This window comes from Nuphar pumila, chromosome 4 (genome assembly GCF_984573655.1).
Source record: "Nuphar pumila chromosome 4, dmNupPumi1.hap1.1, whole genome shotgun sequence".
NCBI classification, from domain to species: Eukaryota; Viridiplantae; Streptophyta; class Magnoliopsida; order Nymphaeales; family Nymphaeaceae; genus Nuphar; species Nuphar pumila.
The window spans coordinates 7,191,619-7,206,314 of NC_143252.1; the positions used below are offsets into that span (position 1 = coordinate 7,191,619).

Below are 14,696 nucleotides of genomic sequence, written 5' to 3' on the forward strand. Positions count from 1 at the left end.
CATAAATCCTTTGGAGTTTATATAGATTTGTGGCTTGGATGGTGTGGTGATTAGTTGTCCTTTGTATTGTTCTCGACTATTTTGATGTTGTTATTGTTGATTTTGTGCAAAAGAATTGTTGTGTGGTTGGGATGGAGAAAGGAAAATTGATTCGGTTTAATCCAGCGAAGTTTGATGAGATCTGTGTATTTGTTTGTCAGAATAGTAGATTCAGTACTGAGAAGATTTCTATGCCAGGAGCATCCAGAGGTGACATGAGTGGTATGAAATGTCACTATTGCAAAGAAATAGGGCATATAATGAGAAAGAAGAGTGGAGGTTATGCAACTCAGTCTGTTGGAGAGAGTCCTAGGGACAAGAATGGGAAAATGAATGGTAGTGGAAATACTCAATCTTTTGACTTGTCTGTGGGAGGTTCTTTTAAGCATTCTGATGGGAGTCAACTACAGATTTTGGAGTTTTTACTGCAGATGCAGCAGCAAATTCTTCAGTTGCAGCTCTTATCTCAATCACTCACTGTTGCCCCTTCTCCTGCTCCCTCTTTTGTTTTCACTTCCTCTTTCGACATTGCATGTGCAGGTATTTCTGATAGTCCTTTTGGGTGGCTGCTAAACTCAAGACTGGAGCATCATATCACATGAATGCTCATGAGTCCATTTTAGCCAATTGTCAGACTTACGGTGGTACCTTTTGCAGTGCAGATGGCTCCTCAATAGCGGTATCAAAAGTTGGATTCATTACTCCCAATTCTTGTCCTAAGTGTAAATTGAATATATTTAAAAGTTTATCATGTCTCTTCTCTTGAAATGAATCTTATTTCTGTTGTAGTGAGAATGAAACTTGTGGCAACTAGATGTCAAGAATGTCTTCTTGAATGGTGATCTAGATGAGAAGGTTTATATAGAGTTGCCACAAGGGTACTCAGATCCAGAGGGTAGAGTTTGCAAGTTGAAAAGGGATTTGTATAGACTCGAATGGGCACCTCGTGTTTGTTTTGAAAAATCTAGTTCTATTGTCAGATCTCATGGCTTTGAGCAGAGTTATCAGGACTCAGTCTTGTTTGTATCATCCTTCATACAAAGAAAATGCATATTACTCTTATATATTGATAATATGATTAATACAAAAGATGATTTGCAGAAGGTGGATGATACCAAGAAGAAACTGGCTAGTATTTTTTAAACGAAGGATTTGAGAAATCTAAAGTATTTCCTTGGTTTAGAAATTGCATACTCGAAGAGAGGACTATACTTATCCCAACATAAGTATGCAATTGATTTGGTTGTGAAGGCGAGATTGGCAAATGATTCAAAGAGAGTTCTCCAATGGAAGTAAATTTAAAACTAAGGGCTTCATATGGAGTGGAATTAGAAGATCCAGTGGTATATAGGTAATTAGTTGGGAGTTTGATATACTTGACTATATCCAGACTGAATATCACTTATGCAGTCCATGTGGTTAGTCAGCCTATGAGCTCCCCCAGGACGATCCATCTTGTTGCATTTCTTAGGATCATTAGATATGTGAAGGACACCATGCAGTATGGTATGTTCTTTTCATCATCTTCTTTTACAGACTTGAGAGCTTACTGTGATGTTGATTTTTTAGGGCTCTACTCGGGATTGTCTTTCTACTACTGGATTTTGTATTTTTCTTGGGAGTTTCTTAATCTTTTGAAAAAGTAAAAAACAACAAAGAGTTGTGTTATCTACAACCGAAGCAGAATACAAGGTTATAGCTCAAGTTGCAATTGACACTGTATGGGTAAGGTGGCTATTGAGAGAGTTGGGTGGTGTTGTTGATGATTGGAGTTCCTTATATTGTGCCAATATGATACCATTCATATTGCAAAGAATCTGGAGTTTCATAAAAGAACTAAGTACATTGAGATAGCTTGTTACTTTACAATGAGAGCCTATGAAGATGGAGTTATCTCACTTGAGCATGTAGGCTCTAAGGATCGGATTGCAGATGTGTTCACTAAGAGTATTGCTCCTTTATGTTTTAGTTCACTCCTTTCCAAGTTTGGAATGATTCCACTTGCATCATCTCAAGCTTGAGGGAGAGTGTTGAGACTTATGTATCATATGTATATTAATCCGTTCTTGTGTGCTGCCCTTTCAGTATTTATATGTACACAGCATTCCTTTTAGGGGTATTTTTGTATTTTTTAGGTAGTGCAGAGTCAATAGTTTTTGCCAGTGGGGTAGAGAGGTTGTCCCCTTATATGATAGTATTCTTCTCATTTCAAGGTTGATGAAGTTACAATAGAAAATATCACTATTATCTATTGAAGCTGAATACCAATGACTACCACTAGAATTGAACTAGTATCACTTAGATGTATGCTCAAAGACATGGAAATTATTTTGACTCAAGCACCTCAATTATTCTACGACAACAAACGTGTTATATACATAGCAAGAAAACCTATGTTTCATAGAAAGAACAAACATGACAAAATGGATTGTTATGGTAAGGAGGAATATAATAGAGGGGTCATCTCTTCGCCATACCTTCATCTATCAGTTGGAAGATTTCTTAACCAAGGCTCTAATCTCTACCTTCTACAAGATTTTATTTCTTAATTAACAAACTCTTAATTACTCAACCATGAGTTCGGAGGGGATTGCTAAAATATTTGCTTGAATGCTTTATACTCTTATAGGTATTGTTTGCATGATCATGGGTTTTGTCGTCATTTTTTTAGTTTTTCATTGTTTTGTATTTGTAAGTCCTGTATGGGGACAATATTCTCCTTTCTCACTTATTTAATAAAGATATCAATTTTCTTTCTTTTTTTTAAACCCTAAGCTCCGATAATAAAAAGTTACTTTTCTAAAGAACAGCTACTTCATATTCAATAAGAGATCAGTCATTTTTTTTATTAGTGTAGCTTCCCATATTCTTAATATATATGCATTTTAACAAGAAACACATTTGATATTCCCAAACTCAAACGAAACAAAAAACACAGAAGGATTCAGTTTAAATACTATAGTAGGGAGAACCTGTAGCAAGTTAATAAATAAGAGTTTCTTATAATTTCGAGAGCAATAGCACAGTTTTCATTAGACTAATCATCATACTGTAAGAGCAAAATACTTTGAAGAAGCATTTGCCTTGAGCATGACCAAGATCTCTTTTTTTAAAAAAGCTGGAACTAATGCAGAAGCAACAACTTTTGGATAAAACAATGCATGACAAAATAATAGTTTTCTTCAATGTTGTCAGTATCAGTATTGGCCCTGAATCGTTGGACCACTGATTCAGTTACCGATTCTCAACTGAATCGTTCTGTATCGGCCCAAAAATAATAATAATTATAATGTGTCAATCATAACGTGACATGTGTTAAAACCATTAAAATCATCTTAAAATAATATTAAAAAAAATGTATTTTTGCATTTATTAAAAAATAGCCGACTCAGGCCTGCAGCGTATCGAAATTCTGCCGATACGATGTGTATCGGCCGATACTGATAACATTGGTTTTATTTTCTCAAATCAAATGTGTAAGGAAAATAAAATTACCTTCCAAAATGTGCAGCCCAATGAAGTGCAGTCCAACCATAAGCATCTCGAAAATCAATATTTGTGCCTGCCTGTGTAATCAGATGAATAGCCCATGTATAATCTAGAATAGCACACAAATGAATAACTCCTTGCCCCTGATTATCACGAACGGTTGCTCCAGATCCTTCAATAAGCTTCTCCAGAAGCCACTCTTGTAACTTGATTTTCAAAGTTAGATCTAGTAAACTGAGATTAGCTTCCAAATATAATGTTTCTTCCTGTTCCATCGACTTTCTCAAAGACATCCACTCTTTGTCATGCAACGATGTTGACAGAAGAAATCTTTTGGCTTCATTTAATGTCTTTGGAGATACTTTACTAGTGAAGAGAGAGAGACTTCTAGTTGTCGAGAAGAGTAAATGAGCAAGCCTCTTTTTGACATCAAAAGATTTCCATTTTGATTCATCTACTTTTGGTGCAGATATTCTGTTATCGACTGAATGGCTTGGAACTGGTGAATACTCAAAAGATAGAACCTGGCTAATAGGAGTACGGCCATCAAAGCTTAGATAAAAATTGTATAAGCCAGAAGACTGTGGCGGAGCCATACATCGAAGGACCCCAGCTTGAACCATCTCAGAAGAAACAGATACATCACCAAAGACACACAGGATTCTGGATTCCAAAAGGTGCACGTGGGATTTTTGGAAATAACCAATCACCAAGACCTAGGCAAATCATCAAAAATTAAGACAAAATGGCACTACATACAATTGCAAGTCTTTTTTTTCCAAGTCCACTTCATTTATCAAACAATAAAAAAAAGTTGGCGACTGTGGGAAGCCGGTAACTATTGCTCAATTGCCTGATAGATAAAATTACTCCCTGAAAATACTAAAATATCCATGAATGATCATTGGAGTCCACTTCTAGCTCGCTCTTACATTGATTTGGATATGTGCCATTATGCAAATTATGTAATGCCTAATCTGGAAAAGAAAAATCCTTTCCATGAGTCGTTACAAAGGAAAAAACTAAAACAATGACACAGAGAGAGAGAGATGGGGATTATAAGTTGGACTGATGGAAAAGATTGGGCATGTAATGTATTCTTGTCTACTTTTTCCAATGCCTTGCCATACAGGCATGTTTCAACTTCATTTCTTGATTTGACTGTTAAATACTAGTATATAATGGCAGTCTAGGTGTTTTCTACTAGTTTTTTTTTCACATCTTATTGATTCAAGATAAAGATAATAGGAGCCGCTCTTCTCCTAACTTCTCCACTTTCACAATGTAATGTTTTTTATCACACATTCAACACCATAAAGAGAAAAGAAAATACTGTGCTTCATAAAGGATGGTTAAATGAACAAAACCTTGGTCCATTCTGTTGCCAAACCACATAAAGGCAAAGCTTCAGTGACAATGAAAATCCTATCTTCCGGGGGTACTTGATGCACTAGATTAGCATCGAGTTCTTGACCAGACGAAGTTGGAAGCTCGAGTTGTTCATTAACTAGAGGCTCAGAGGAATGATTCATAATAGAGTTCATCCACCTTCCAAAGCTTTCCTGCGATTGGAAGATATTCTCTAGAGGCATTCCCATGGTTCCAAGCAAGGGACCATTTTGATCTACTGGGGATTGAAAAGCATCTTCTTTTTCTTTCACAGATTTGTCTCCATTTTTTCCAGTAAACTTACTAGTTGGATAAATAGAGGATGTGCCATCAGGTTCAACATGAGATGATTTTATACCAGGAATATCTGAAACGACTCCTTCATACATAACCTAAAAGATAAAATGAAAAATAAGTTAAACCCAATAATTAAAAATGCTAAAAAAAGGTAATAACAGGGAATTCAATGTGTAATTGTGCAAGTATCTCCTACAAATAAAACTCTGATGTACAAGGAACAAATGTAACTGAACTGAAGCACAATTTAGCCATCAATAACAACAAAATTTTGAACAACTGCATGTGATAGCTCACATCATTTCATCCTGCACCATCACATGTCTATAATGACATTTAGATCACACTACATCATCCATAGCCTTCAAATCCATATGGAACACAGAGAAGAGGAATAAAGGAGAGGGGCGGGGGTGGCAGGAATAGGAATAACCAAAGCAAAGAAAGTGGCATACAACATAGTTAACTGAGAAATAATCAGTATAGTATAGATATCATTATGGGAGAAGATTGATACATTCTCAATGTCCAATGCTAGGGATCCATGACAAAGCTAAGTATAATGACATTTAAGAAAACATACATTAAGATATCAAACAAATATGTTCACTGCTACATCTTAAATGATTTCAAGCCTATTTGCACCAGAGTTACCAGTCGAGGAAGCGAGAGCGGGAAGCGATACGGGAAGCGGGAGCGGGAAGCGAGGCACTTTCAAAAATTTAGGAAGCGGGGAAGCGGGGGACCACTTAGAAGAAAATTCTGAACCGTCTCGGAAGCGACTTAGGAAGCGACCTAGGAAGCGAACCGGAAGCGAGGGGGAAGCGAAAAAAATGGAAAAAATGGGGAAGTGAAGGGGAAGCGTGGGGGAAGCGCGCTTCCCATAAAGGGAAGCGTGCTTCCCAAAAAAGGGACGCTTCCCCTCACACTTTGAAAGCGCGGCGTTTCGCGCTTCCCCTTTTGCTTAGGCGCTTCCGGTAACTCTGATTTGCACAAATAAAATAAAGGAAACCATTAGGAATGAAGAAGATGAGTGAATAAACGTAAGTAGAGAAGAAGAAGAGTTAGAGAGTTAGGGCAAAACTTGTTTCTCATTCAACTTTAAGACAATAAAATACATAAGTGAAATATCATATGGACAAGTATGCCCCTGCAAAAGACCACAAATGACTACTAACATCTCCAACTTTCCTATGAGCTCTTCAAGTATAAATCTTCCAATTGCTTTGGTGAGTATGCCAGCCAAATGAAGTTGAATGTACAGATGAGTCAGTTGAAACTCTTTAGACTACTTTTTCCTTTATAAAGTGACAATCAATATCAAAGTGCATTGTTCTCTCATGATATATTAGATCAACGCTATTCAGATTGCCACCTTATTGTCACAATACAAGTTAATTGGGGTCTCTTACTCTTCGCTTCTACTCCCAACTTGGTAAGAAGAGATTTGAGCCATACACGATTTGAGCCATACGCTCTCATAAATACCAAATTTCTTTGGTTCTATACTCATTATCTGCACTCGACCTAGAAACCACAGCTTGTTTCTTACTTTTCCAATACACTTTCCTCCCACAAAATTGCAATAACCAAAAGTACACCTATCTGTCAATGAGCCTACTCAGTCCACATCTCTATATGCATTAATATGAAAATGATCATGAATATAGAGTTTCCTTCCTAGCTATGTCACAGGGACTCGGCCAACTAGGTGTTGCACTCGCGTCGATGTGATGCGATGCAGGTGCGCATGCGGGTGCGGCACCCGGTGCAGTCAACCTAACCCTGGGTGCAGTCAACGCACCCAGGGTCATTTATGTAAAACTTTTGGACTTTATATATATAAAAATATATATATTTTTGCCGCACCCCCGCATCCATGTCACATAGCTTCCTAGGATTTTCCTTCAAATATCTTAAGATGTGATACACAATCATCACATGAGCAAGAGTAGGTGCATGCATAAAAGGACAAAGTACAGTAACTAAACAGAGATATATCTAGCCTTGTAACGGTTAGGTAGATGAGCCTCCCAACTAATCTTTGATATCTTCCTATATCTTCACATTTCTCACCATCATTCATATCTCCTTGAACAAATCCAATACATATTTCCTTTGGGATACTAGTGTTAAAGTTGTATATATATATATATATATATATGTATGTATTTTATTTATTTATTTATTTTGCTGGTCATTTCATTACATGTAATAGGTTGTGCCTATTAGGGGCACATTTGTATTTTTGTTTTTCCCTTTTTTATTTTGTTTTTTATTCTTGAATTTCTAGCTGGCCCAACTAGCTGTTGGGCTAGTCAAACTAACCGTTGCGACAACCCATTAGGAGAACATTTGTATTTTTGTTTTTCCGTTTTTTATTTTGTTTTTTATTCTTTTTTTTATGTGTTGTTGCCCATAAGTGGCTTTGTGATATTGTTTTGTATTGGCCCATAAGAGGCTCTTTGTTTTTGCACACTCTTGTATGTTTCTAAGCCCATAAGTGGCATCTATTTGTGCACCTTTTTATTTCATTACATGGTATTAGAGCCTTGGAGCGCTTAAGTTGTATTTAGTGATCAAGGATAGCGTGGCGGTTTGTGAGTTTGAAGGATCGTTGCTTTAGGAAGCGCACCATCAACATTCTCCATCTTCTTTCTCTTCTCTCTTCTCTTCACTTCTTCTCCATGGCCAATAAAGAAATTGTAACAACTATAATATATCAGTTACCGCGATGAAGAGGATTCTTGTTGGAAAGGATTTATGGAAATATGTTGACGGTTCCACACCGGATCCTATACCTATTTTTACCGAGTCTATTGTGGGAGAAGAGGTGAGATTACAAAAGAAAGCCTTATAAAGGGAGCAAGAGAAAAAGCTCTATGGGACTACAAAAAGACCTACGAAAAATGGGAAGTTGAACATGCCAAGGTTCTCTCCCTTTCATGGGTAGTACGTGTGAGGAACCATGTGCCAACATTCTTGAATTCGAAAGAGGCTATGAAGCATAGGCCTTCATCAAGCAAACTTACATACAAAAGGATGCCGCACACAAATGGGATTTACGTGATCGCATCCACAATTGTAAACAAGGGGATAAGAATGTTAGAGAGTATTATGGAACTCTCAAAAGACTATGGGATCAAATTGCTAAAATAGAGCCTATATGGGATACCCCCAATGATACTCTTCAAAGAAAAAAACCAAATCCTTGAAGAGCAATATTTTCAATTCATAAAGGATTTTAGACCCAAATATGAACAAGTACGAGTCATGATAATCCACCTCAAGGTGATCCAACCTTTGCATGAGGTCTTAACTGAAGTATGCATGGAAGAAACTAGGTTGAAGACTATGTCTAAACCCAAGGAGACCAAAGATAATGTGTTGACCGTCTCTAGACCCGGTGCCAACACAAATGCATATAAGCTTCCCCACTTTACCAAAGCTTACTTTGAGAGGCAATGCAATGATAATGGAAGAAAGAAGATTGTGGAGAACCAGGGCACAATAAGCCCTATTGTCCCGAATTTAGAGAAAATGATGAGAAATGGGTAGCAATTGTAGATGCATCCTAAGGGGCCAAAAAATGGAACCAATGGAGATTCCAAATCCGTTTGAACTATAACTTTGTCCCAATTAGTAGAGGCCCTACAACCGCTAATCAAAGGATTGTCAACTTCCATCACGGGTGTCACAGTTTTCTCTTTTTTACCTCCTGGTAAGATTTCTTGACTCTTGGGTTATGGTGCCTCTTTTCATATGACTTTCAATATCTCTGTACTTTTCGATTGTGAGACTAATTCAAGTAGATCTAATGTTTGTACCGCCAATGGTTCCTCTCTAGCAGTGTTGTGAAAAGCGTTGAGGCGTAGCAAGGCACTCCACCAAAATCTGAGGCCAAGCGTAAGCCTCGAGGCATAAAGCGTAAGCCTCGAGGCATAAAGCGTAAGCCTCGAGGCGTAAAGCGTAAGCCTCAAAGTTTTTTTTAACTTAAAAAAACAATAAAAAATATCTACAATTATAAATAAATAAATAAATCTTTATTAATGAAGCAACAACCAACAGAAAATAAAAAAAACTCAAATAAATATTGAAAAAAATATGAGATTAACATGTAAAAGTAACATTAATGCAACAACTTAATCTATGTAAGTATCTAAAAAATAAAACATGGGCATTCATTAAATTAAAAATTGTTTCACTTTCTACAACTGCATGCTTTCTTGAATTAAAAAAATAGAAAAATTTAAAAAAAAAGATAAACATCTTACATCTGCGCATGAATTGCAGCATAGAATATCAGTAAGCATCCTTGTGGACAAAAAACAAACGAAATATTCTTTTCTAAAAAGAATCAAAACTGCCCTAGAACTTAACACAGAGATCACTTTCTGTCAACGTGTTAACACAGAAATTCAAAACTGTCATTAGGCTTAATACATCTATATCTTGTCATGGAACTTAACATAAATAAATTTCTGGCAATATCCTTAATACAAAAATTCATCAAAACCGAAAACATGCAATCAATCAAATAAATCTAAGTTGAAAAATGAAATCCTATGTAATCAACATAGAACACTTTGTTTGCTGGGACCCAAGAATGCCAACAATAAGAATGCACGAGAACTGTTTGTTGAAGTGTGCTACTCTTGGTTCTTTCTTATACCAGGTTTTTCTGACCCAGTTTAAACAAATTGAAATATTATGAATTGTATTTTGCAGCTGCTGTTACTTCAGAAATAAGTTTGACACATTAGAGGAAGTTGAGAGAGCAATGCTGGCGACATATTGTGAGAGAGCAGATGTAAAAGATGGGCAGACAATTCTGGATATTGGGTGTGGTTGGGGATCTCTTTCTATATACATTGCTCAGAAATACAATAATACCCATGTCACTGAAATTTGTAATTCTGAATTGATGCAAGCCTTCATTTGGTATGGTGTTACCGAAACCAAGAAAGGCAGATAGCATTCTTAGAAAGATGGAAATTATTCCCTTTAAGGAGAGAACCTTTTTTGCAACTAAACCACTTAAATTAATACACTCGGGTGTATGGTGTGTAGCACTCATTATCTCAAAAGGTGGTTATGTTTATTATGTGATCTTTTTGAATGATTATTCTCGTTATACTTGAATTTATTTTCTTAGGCACAAATATGAAGTTTTTGGAACTTTCAAAACTTTTTACAACCTTGTTAAAAACTTATTCAAAACAAATATATCTAATTTTTGCTAAGATTCAGGGGCAGAATTTATGTCAAATGATTTCAAAAAGTATTTATAAATCAATGGCATTTTGCATCAAATATTTTGCGCCAATACACCTCAACCAAATGGATTGGCTGAAAGAAAACATAGGCATATTATAGAGACCATTTGAGCTGAAGCTTCACTCATCGTTGTTTATCTTATAAACATAGTTCCGTCTACTAAACTTTAAAATATTTCTCCTTTTGAAAACTTTACAAAATTTTCCCTGATTACTCTAGATTGAGAACTTTTGGGTACAAATGTTTTGTTCTTAAAAACAAAATTGATAAGTCATCACCAAGAGAAATATGATGTGTTTTTCTTGGATATGGTGAAAACCAAAAAGCATTTAGATGCTATGATTTAAGAAACAATAAACTTTATATTATTTTTAGAAATACATCATTTATAAAAAAAAGGAAGCTTCTTTGATCAAAAGATACTAAATATTATTTCCTATTAGAATTGCTTCCTAAGAATAATAATGATTTTTTGAGTTGTGATAATGATGAACCTCAACTTAATATTCATGGCGGTGTGAATAATGATATAGACATAAGTGAACCTTTAACTATCCAATACAGAATAAGAGGAAATGATAGGCAACCAAGTGCATTAGAAAGGTACTCCAACCGAGAAACACAGGAACTTGATACTCTTAGAAGATTTGATAGAGCCTCTACACCTCCAGATAAGTTTGTATCATATGAATCATTCACTCAATATAGAGCATGCTTGGCTAAAATATTTTTTTATTTTGAACCTATCTCATATAACCAAGCTAAAGATTATCCTGAATGGATAGATTTCATGAATGATTAATTAGAAGCTTTAAAAAAATCCAAAACCTGAGAAATAGAGGAACTACTTAAAGGAGAAAAAAACATAGGTTGTAGATGGGTATACAAAGTAAAATCCAGAAGTGATGGAATCAGTGTTCTTAAAAACTTGCTTTGAGGCATAAAAAGCAGGACTCAAAGCGAGGCGCATCCTTATATGCCTCGATGCACACCAAAAAGCGCAAGAGGTTATGAGGCATGTGCCTCACACATGAGGTGCATGCCTCATATTTAAGGTGGTCAAATGGGGTTAAAGGCCCCATTTGACCTATTTTATGTCATTTAAAAAAAAGAAACATGAAAACCTGTGAAAGGAAGAAGGGGTTTAGGCAACGCCAATTCCTTCTCCCCTCCTCCACCTCCCTTCTACTGGAAAGGATTATCCGACGAGGCTTTTCTGGCGAAGGTTTTCCGACGACCGAGAGTACTCTCTCTCCCTCCCTCTCTCTCTCTCTCTCCACCTTCTCTTTCATTTTTTTCCTTCTTCTTTTGTGCCCTCTATTCTTCTTCTTTTCTTTATTCCATTGTTCTTCTTTTCCCCATCTCCTTTTTTTTCCTTTTTCTTTTTCCACTTTCTTCTTCTTTTTTCTTTTCTTTTCATTTTTCTTTTTCTTCTTCTATGTTCTTTTTTTCTATATTCCTTCTTCCTTTTCTTCTTCTTTGTTCCTTCTTTTTTCAATCATTTTCTTCTTATTCTTTCAGTTTTTTCCTTCTTTCATGCCCTTTGTTGTTCTTCTTTTCTTTATTTCATTCTTCTTCTTCTTCTGTTTTTTTTTTTCATCTTTTCCTTCTTTCTTTCTTTCTTCTTCTTCTTTTTGCCCCCTTTCTTTTTTGTTTTCTTTTTTCTTTTATTTTCATTTTTAATCTTTCTTTCTTTCTTTCTTTCTTTCTTTCTTTCTTTCTTTCTTTTTCTTCTTCTCTGTTCCTGTCATCTATCTTTCATCCTTTTTTTCCGTCGTTGTGTTTGATGAAGGACAGGCATAGAAGTGTATGTGTGTTGTATGATGTGTGTGTAGGTGAACATTCATGATTTGCCTCTAGTTTTTTGTTTTTCCAATGAGATATTCTCATGTACCACTTGTAAGGATGGCTAACTCAATAGATCGGATCTATATGATTTCTTCTATCAAATTTTACATTCATGATTTGGAAACTCTCTACACCACTAACACTTCAAGTGGCCCCAATACACGTTACTTCCTTACCTTTACCAGCTCTAGGTTCTTTGCTTAAATCACCCACATTATTAGTATGGATGCTCTAGACAATTAACACTTCAATCTAGGGAAAGATACATTTGCTGTCTATTTGAACACACAGCACCTTATACCATTCTACGACAATTCTAGAGCTGCCACCAAGCCCTTTCTTTAAGAAACACGTCAAATCTTTAGCCATCATCAAAATATGCCCTTCTACTAGGGACCTAGGATTATAAGAGTGACAGAGATCTAATACAACCTCATTCAAGCTTTAAAACCACAATTAGAAGTCATACACTTCTGAAAATTTCCAGAAAATCAAAGAGGTCCTAGCAGCAGGAAATTTCTTAAAAAATCATCTCTTTCAAAACAGCTCCAAATCACTTAGTTTTTGTTTTACAAATCATCTAAAATCACAAACAAGTGAATGCAAAAGGACCCAAATCTAAATTCTTAGCTCATTAACTTATGATGCTGAAAATTAAAAAAAAAATATTTCATACTATTTTAAGGCTCAATCATGAAAAGTCACTCTCAACATGGAAATATATCAGTACAAAATCTCATGATGCAGCATGAACAATTTATATAACAGAAATTGTGCTTCATTACTCACACTGTCTTCATAGCCCCTCAGAGCATATTCTGCTAAAGCTTCCTCTGGAAAACAAATATATATCAATAGAATGTTCCAAGATTGAATGGTCAATGTCAATCAATATGTAGGTCTCTCCCTACCTCTCACAGGAGAAACAGAATTAGTAAAGATTTGCGGTTCAAGTAGGTCTTCCCAATCAAATGTGGTGTCATCAAGCACAAACTCCTGATTCCCATCATTCTTTGTTTCACTGAATAGATTATGTCTTACATCTAATTCTCTACCTGCAGAAGCACAATCTATCATATCAACATACAGCATCCATAACTTTTCATATAAAGCAATCCAATCATATGTTTTCATGAATGACAGAAAGCATCAGAGACTCAACAGCAAGCTAGAAATGATTCATTAACTAGCTAAAGAGAAAGCTACAAGAAGGCTTAATACCTCTGTCACACTGACACACCATTTAGAGTGTCATGGTTGACATGACACATGAATTAGACACACTGACATGACTCTGACACGTAAGGACATTATCTTAATATTTTATAACTTCTTAATAATTTTTAGTAACATTTCAATAAAAATTCATTGTATATGTTAACCTATCAAAAATAGTTTTTGTCGGTTAAAAGTTATCCTTTTCTTAAAAAAAGTTGAACTCACATGTCAACTTTGAGTTTGTGTGTCAGGTCATGGCCATGTCTCCATAACATAGGCTTTAACTGAATATTTATACAAAAAAACACTATAAGTGGCATGAAAAACACTACTACAAACAAAAATAACTAAGATATTTCTTGAGGCTCTTCCATAATCGGGGAACGTAACTATGTAAAGAATGGATAAGCTGTAAAGATATTTCACTCACCAGCATAAGATTCTGTTACAATCACAGGATGTTTCTCTCCCAATTTATTAGAAGAAACATATTCGGCTGAGTTCCCAGAATAAGAACTAGAACTTGTCTGATCAAGTGGAGAACTAGGAAGGATGCTTGCCCTGCTTGACAGGGGCAACACAGGATGGTTCTCTCCCAATTTATTAGAAGAAACATATTCGGCTGAGTTCCCAGAATAAGAACTAGAACTTGTCGGATCAAGTGGAGAACTAGGAAGGATATTTGACGTGCTTGACAGGGGCGTAAGATCCTTGCATTCTTTTCTTGATGTATCATCCTGCTGAGAATATATATAAAAGATTAGTGCAATTAACTTGCTAACATGGCATCCACTGGCTCAAGAGACATTCTGAAGCTGATCAGTTCATTTAGATCAACCCCCTAACTTAACAGGAACAGAATAAACCCTTTCTTACTCATAGCTTTCAAACCAATAATACTTGAAACTATAGTGAGAAAAGTGCTCCACATCACACCAACAAGAAAACCAGATATAATTCATTTAGATCAATGACAAACATATATTATACAAAGTTAGGCATGATCTTAGAACAACAACTTGAAATATGATTTTCCAAAACAAAAAATTAAGAAAATAAAAACTCTGGGTAATCAGGATGCGGGAATAAATGCATTTTTGGAGGAAACTTATAAAACATATACATGGGGATGAGTCAGA

At 35.7% G+C, this 14,696-nt stretch overlaps 1 protein-coding gene across 2 annotated transcripts in view; it reads right to left on the bottom strand.

The window, feature by feature from the left end:
- Positions 1 to 14,696, bottom strand: part of LOC149839215 (calmodulin-binding transcription activator) — a 66,210-nt gene that overhangs the window by 4,676 nt on the left and 46,838 nt on the right. The window contains exons 7-11 of one of the 2 annotated variants that reach the window (XM_090002381.1): positions 13,988 to 14,294; positions 13,251 to 13,394; positions 13,129 to 13,172; positions 4,896 to 5,309; positions 3,535 to 4,244 (exon numbers count right to left, since the gene is read on the bottom strand). In XM_090002381.1, the coding sequence (XP_089858507.1) occupies positions 3,535 to 4,244; positions 4,896 to 5,309; positions 13,129 to 13,172; positions 13,251 to 13,394; positions 13,988 to 14,294 (1,619 nt within the window). Of the gene's footprint in view, positions 1 to 3,534; positions 4,245 to 4,895; positions 5,310 to 13,128; positions 13,173 to 13,250; positions 13,395 to 13,987; positions 14,298 to 14,696 lie in introns of both variants that reach the window. The other variant, XM_090002380.1, reaches the window with a different exon arrangement.